The sequence below is a fragment of the Diospyros lotus genome, chromosome 1 (assembly GCF_014633365.1).
Source record: "Diospyros lotus cultivar Yz01 chromosome 1, ASM1463336v1, whole genome shotgun sequence".
NCBI lineage: Eukaryota > Viridiplantae > Streptophyta > Magnoliopsida > Ericales > Ebenaceae > Diospyros > Diospyros lotus.
This window is the reverse complement of record NC_068338.1, coordinates 33,994,642-34,000,461: the sequence shown is the minus strand read 5'-3', so window position 1 is coordinate 34,000,461 and position 5,820 is coordinate 33,994,642. Positions and strand designations below refer to the sequence as shown.

Below are 5,820 nucleotides of genomic sequence, written 5' to 3'. Positions count from 1 at the left end.
CTTGTTCTTCTTCGTCTCCATATATATATATATATATATATATCTCTCTCTCTCTCTCCCTCGCTTCTCCTTTCTTTATCATTCTTGTCAAATAACGTATTTAATCCCACCTCCATTTGATTCGCGTTACTCCATTAATTTATGTGTTTATAAAATAATTTTATGTATATATAACTATATGATTTGTTAATATTTTTTTTGTATAATTAAATTAAAAAACTTTTGAGTGACTCATAAGCAAAGCAACTATAAAAATATCCCTACCGTGTATAAATTTTGTGAGTGAAATATACAACTTCGTGTAAGGGTTTGGCTTAATTAGCAGTACAATTGTGAATGGGTAAATTTGTATAAATTGTTATTAAATTTTATATTAAGCTATAAAAAAAGTCATTGAACTTCAATTTATAATTAAATGGTCATTCAACTTTAATTTAGTACATAATTTCATAATTATTGTCGATTATCATTAAAAAATACTAACAAAATGTTGACATTTTTATATTTTAGTGTAAAATTTAATAATATTTTTTATATTTTAGTATAAAATTTAGTGACCATTTGTGTTATTTAACCATTCGTGTTGTTAACCACGTCAACATCTCACCTCTTTAAACAGTAATGGACGATAATTATAGAATTATATATTAAATTAAAATTTAATTATTTTTTAATTATAATTTAAAATTAAATAATATTTTTATACTCACTTTCATTCATGTACAATTTAGCCGTCCATTTACCTACAAATTCTCTTTACATCCAACAAATTTTAGGTAGAAAATAATATTTTATCCTTTAAAAATGATTATTTAAATTTATTTAAAAAGATAAACATGTTACATGTAATTAATAATCCTAAACATTAATCTATTCTAAAATAATATTTTATTAAGTAATTGGACCACGATAAATTAAGATTCACACCAATAAATCATGAATTTAATTTTTTATTTTACATAATAAGATAAAATCTCCACCTACGATCAATAGCTACATGTCACATGTTTAATTTTTAAAAAATAGTACATAAATGTAATTATAGATATAAATATATGAGAAAGTGACTTTTCTCTAAAAAGAACTCACTGCAAACTTTGTCTGGATTTTTTCTCAACACCCAGATCAAATTTAAATATATAACTCCTTAAACATCCGGCTACAGGGAGTAGCTTCTCGTGGATTCCGCCGGCCGTAGAATACAAAGAGAGAGGAGCCGAATCCCATTTTAATTAATTAAAAATTATCATCATGGGTATGGCCTGTGGGGAATATTATGGGAACATTTGGCATCTCGTGAATGTCTCTCATTCATCATTTGTAATATGAAAATGTTATTTGAAAATTTAAGATTGACATTTATAATAATATTTTATGTCATATATCATATTAATAAAAATATTAAATTTAATTGTATAAATATATTTTCGATTATATTATGAAAATATATCTCTTATGTAGTGTGACTGATTAAGAGGGTTATGATGTGAAATTATAATAATTTAGCAATAGCAAATAGTGTTACCAATTTTACAAATTGAAGATTAACTCTCATAAATTTTACTTATCTTTTAAAATAATTTGACTTCTCGTTATATAATTATATACGTAGACTATATATTTAATCATCGTCTAAACAAGAGTTAGAGATGTAAATTTTCATTTAAGAAATAAAGAACATTACTAATGAAATGAACACCTTATTTGAGCATTTATTATGTTTTATTTTTTGTGAGTTTATATTTATTCTTAGATCTTAAATATCCTAAAAGTAGACAATTTGGAGCTAGTAAAATAAAAAATATAATAAAATATCATTTAATAATTTTCTTGAAGATTTATATACTCACTTTCAAGATTAATTTTTGGGTAATATACAATTTCTTAGCTCGTATCTAAGAATGCTAAATCGATTGAATTATTTAGATCGAATAGATCAAACATTTTTCAAAAATCAAACCAAATAGACTAAATAGTTGTTTAGACAAAAAAAGAAAAGAAATTTAAAAATAATAAAACGCAAATAGATAGAAGTAATTTTGAGAATATATAAGTGTTACTTGACTAAAAATAATTACTCAATTAACCTTTGTAAGTATATTTTAATATAAAAATATTATTCCAGTAAAAATGATATTACATAATTAAAAAAAATTTCTTAGTCGATTAATAAATTGAGTATAGAGACTAACACTCTTATTCAATAGTTATTACTAGATGAAAACATTTAGTTATTCAACTAACTATGAATTTACTATATTAAAAATAAATTTTTAATCAAATAATAATTCGATGACAAAAATTTTGGTCGATTTGCTTATTTTAATTTTTTTAATAAGAATATTGAATCAAACCAAAAAATCCAAATTTAAAAGTCAAACCAAAGTGATATACAAATTAAATAGAATCGAATAGTCAATTTCAATAGATTTGACTCAATTATTTTGGTTTAATCAAAATTTTGATTAGTCCCATTTGTGTCACCCAATTTTAGTTGAGTTTAGTAAGACTCTTTATTAAAAATAATTAATAACTTAATATATATATATATATTATATCATATAAATGTCGATATTATTGAGAAAGATTTCAATGACAAAATTAGATATTCTGCCCAACTAGCTAGGCAAGTGGTTTATTTTATATATTCTATGCATATACATTACATATATGTCTATAAATAAATGAACGAACTTTGGACAACTGCTTCCATAAACCAGTTTCTTAATTAGAACATCATCACCCACCTCCACGTTCCGTTTCTTATTCCAGAGATCTACATATATATATAGAGAGAGAGAGAGAGAGAGAGAGAGAGAGAGAGAGAGAGATGAAGGCATCTTTCTCAATATTCATCGCTTTCTTCCTCATCTCTGCAAGTTTATCATCTTGGGGAGTGAGTTCACAAGCAGATTCATGCAGCTCCAATCTCAACCTCAATGGCAAAATTCCATTTGACACCTCTTCTCTAATCTGCAACCCCGTTTGGGCCTCCCAAGATTTCATCCTCAGAGTAAATCTCTCTCTCTCTCTCTCTCTCTCTCTCTCTCTCTCTATATATATATATATCAGTTTCAAAAACTTCGATAATTCTGGTTGCTAATTCATGTTTGAATTGATGTTAACTTTTGATCAGTACTCACAAGCAGGACCGAATTTGTGGAGCTTCGTTCTCTCGGCACCCAACAACAATGCCTACATATCCATCGGATTCTCTCCCAACGGCAACATGGTGGGCTCCAGTGCCGTCGTGGGGTGGCAGTCGTCCGACGGCACAGCCGGAATCAAGCAGTACTCTCTGGACGGCCAAACGCCGAGTTCGGTGCAGCCCGACAAAGGAAAGCTCGCCATCCCCGGAAATTCATCGTCCGTCATTTCTTCGTCCACGCGTGTATACGTGGCCTTCCAGTTGCAAACCGCCCAGCCGGAGACTCGCCTGATTTACGCCGTCGGCCCCACCGGAGTCTTCCCCTCCGCCCCCGGCGACAACCGCCTGGCCGAGCACAGCGACCGCGCCACCACCACCATCAATTATGTCACAGGTACACAATTTTCTATCCCATAATTACAATGCCAAATGGATTACAAATAATGTCTTGCTAGCATTAAAATAAGGCAACTTTGTAACATTTTTATAGTTTTAAATTTCTGAAACAAAAGAATCAAATTCATGGGTTTCTTTAACGACTGTTGGTTGGGACAACAAAAGCACCATTCGTTAGTTGCCGGCCGGCCGGCCGACTGGCTAGCTAGCGTAGGGTGCAAAAATGGAAACCCACGAGCTACGACGGCACATATATTTTTGTAAAAATAAAATGAAATTTCTGGTTATAATTTATAAATTTATTAAACATATTTGTTTTTTTTTTATACGGAATCATTATTATATAATATAGCCCTTTAAATAACAAAATAAAATAAAGAATGGGCCGGCCTTCTTATGAGTGGGAAGCACGTGCCACTACTCATGCATCATTAGTTGGTGAGATCTCAGTTGATAGAATCGTTGAAATGCCTCGTCATCAATCAATTGGTATATATATCATTGGCTGGGCCGTGAACCTCCGGCCCACATCATGGCCCGTGGCCCACTCGGACGCAAAGCAACTGCCTTGCAAGAGACTGCAATCTGGTTCTGGAGTAAGCCTCAGCCACCGAATCAAATCGGGTTAAGCTAAAATAATAATTTGATTTTATTTACATATTAGAATAATTTGGTTCCACTTGACATATTTAACAAAAATGATTTGACCATTTGGACCCGTTTATAAAATTTTAAATTTTAAATATAAATATTTTTTCTTCTTTGGTGACAGGAAAAAGTGATACAAAAAAAATTCCATATTCAAATCTGAGAAAGAGCCATGGGATTTTAGGCATGGTAGGCTGGGGAATCCTAATGCCCATAGGCGTGATTGTCGCTCGCTACTTCAAGCAATTGGATCCGATCTGGTTCTACTCGCACGTCTCGATCCAAACCCTTGGTTTCATCTTTGGCGTTGCTGGCATTGTCTCTGGGATTGTCTTAGAGGACAAGACTAGTGCTAGCGTCAACAAACACAAAGGCCTTGGAATCTTCATCCTCGTTCTCGGTTGCCTTCAGGTATTATTACAAATCTTTAAATACATTTGAAATTAAAATTAATTATCGCACTAACTTTTAATTGATTGATTAATTATTTGTCAATTATTTTGTTGTTGTTCTTTTTTTTTTTACGATCAATCTAATCTAACATTGGTTTTCATAGGTGACGGCCATGTTAGCTCGACCAAATAAGACATCCGAGTATAGAAAGTATTGGAATTGGTACCATTTTACGATTGGACGACTCGTCATAATTTTTGCAATGGTAAACATTTTCTATGGGATTGACTTGGCCAATGGAGGGGCTGGTTGGAATGGTGGCTACGCCGGTGTTCTTGTGTTGTTATTTATCGTGGCAACCATTTTGGAGATAAAAATATGGATGAAAAAGTAAATATATTTATTTTGTTTTGTATTTTTTCTATTATTTCGTATTGTTTTATGAAACAATCTTAGATTCGTGTCGTTAAGGGTAACCTTTCTTTTTCTTTTTCTTTTTTTTGGTATGACGAAAAGTTTGAGCCCATCATGATTCTATTTGTTTGTTGTACGCCGAACTTATATATTTGATGAGTTGAAATATTAGAAAAAACAATACATGCAATATGCAGTTGTTTGATTCTACATTTAGAGGGAACAATTGAAGTGTGTGCATGGTTACATATACACTGTGTGTCTGTGGGAAAATCACATTTTAGATAAATTTATAATAAAATGAGATATGAAAAACATTTATAATAAAAATATTTTTTTATTATATTTGTTAAATTTATCTTATGATTATTGAAAAATAAGTCGCATGACTCTTTAAATGAGTTTTTTTTACATAAATTTATCTCTACCATCTCTTTAGATAAGTTTATCTTAGTTCTTACAGATAATAAAAAAATTTGCACGTGTCATCTAAGTACACTCAACAAAATTTAATAAATAGTTTGATAAAAAAATATTGAAGTACTTCACAATTTTATCTCAATTATTTTATATCTTAATCCGGAAAGCATTATCTTAATACAATCTTATCTTACTAATTTTAACAAACGCTACTTTATTGTATTAACTCATACACTTATCAAATCTCGTATAAAATAGTTGGACAAATTATTTTTATATTTTTTACAATAATATTATTATTCATTTTACTTTTTAAACCAAACAATATTGCTCAAAACGATATTAGGAATTTAAAATCATGTGTGATAAGTAAGAACGTCGTTTTATGAACTCAAACACGA

General features: G+C 30.2%; 1 protein-coding gene across 1 annotated transcript; it reads left to right on the top strand.

Moving 5' to 3' along the window:
- The first annotated feature begins 2,830 nt into the window (after positions 1 to 2,830).
- LOC127813995 (cytochrome b561 and DOMON domain-containing protein At3g07570) lies at positions 2,831 to 5,153 on the top strand. The gene is made up of 4 exons (XM_052355202.1): positions 2,831 to 3,013; positions 3,137 to 3,542; positions 4,317 to 4,603; positions 4,749 to 5,153. Exons 1-4 carry the CDS (start codon positions 2,831 to 2,833, stop codon positions 4,977 to 4,979), a joined length of 1,107 nt encoding a protein of 368 aa, XP_052211162.1. The 3' UTR covers positions 4,980 to 5,153.
- The last annotated feature ends 667 nt before the right edge of the window (positions 5,154 to 5,820 follow it).

What these genes read in the sequence shown, in the direction of transcription:
- LOC127813995 (XM_052355202.1), top strand. Translation starts at nt 2,831, where the DNA reads ATGAAGGCATCTTTCTCAATATTCATCGCTTTCTTCCTCATCTCTGCA. An exon ending in CACCATCAATTATGTCACAG is followed by an intron (nt 3,543 to 4,316) that starts GTACACAATTTT and finishes CTTTGGTGACAG; the next exon opens with GAAAAAGTGATACAAAAAAA. An exon ending in TCGTTCTCGGTTGCCTTCAG is followed by an intron (nt 4,604 to 4,748) that starts GTATTATTACAA and finishes TGGTTTTCATAG; the next exon opens with GTGACGGCCATGTTAGCTCG.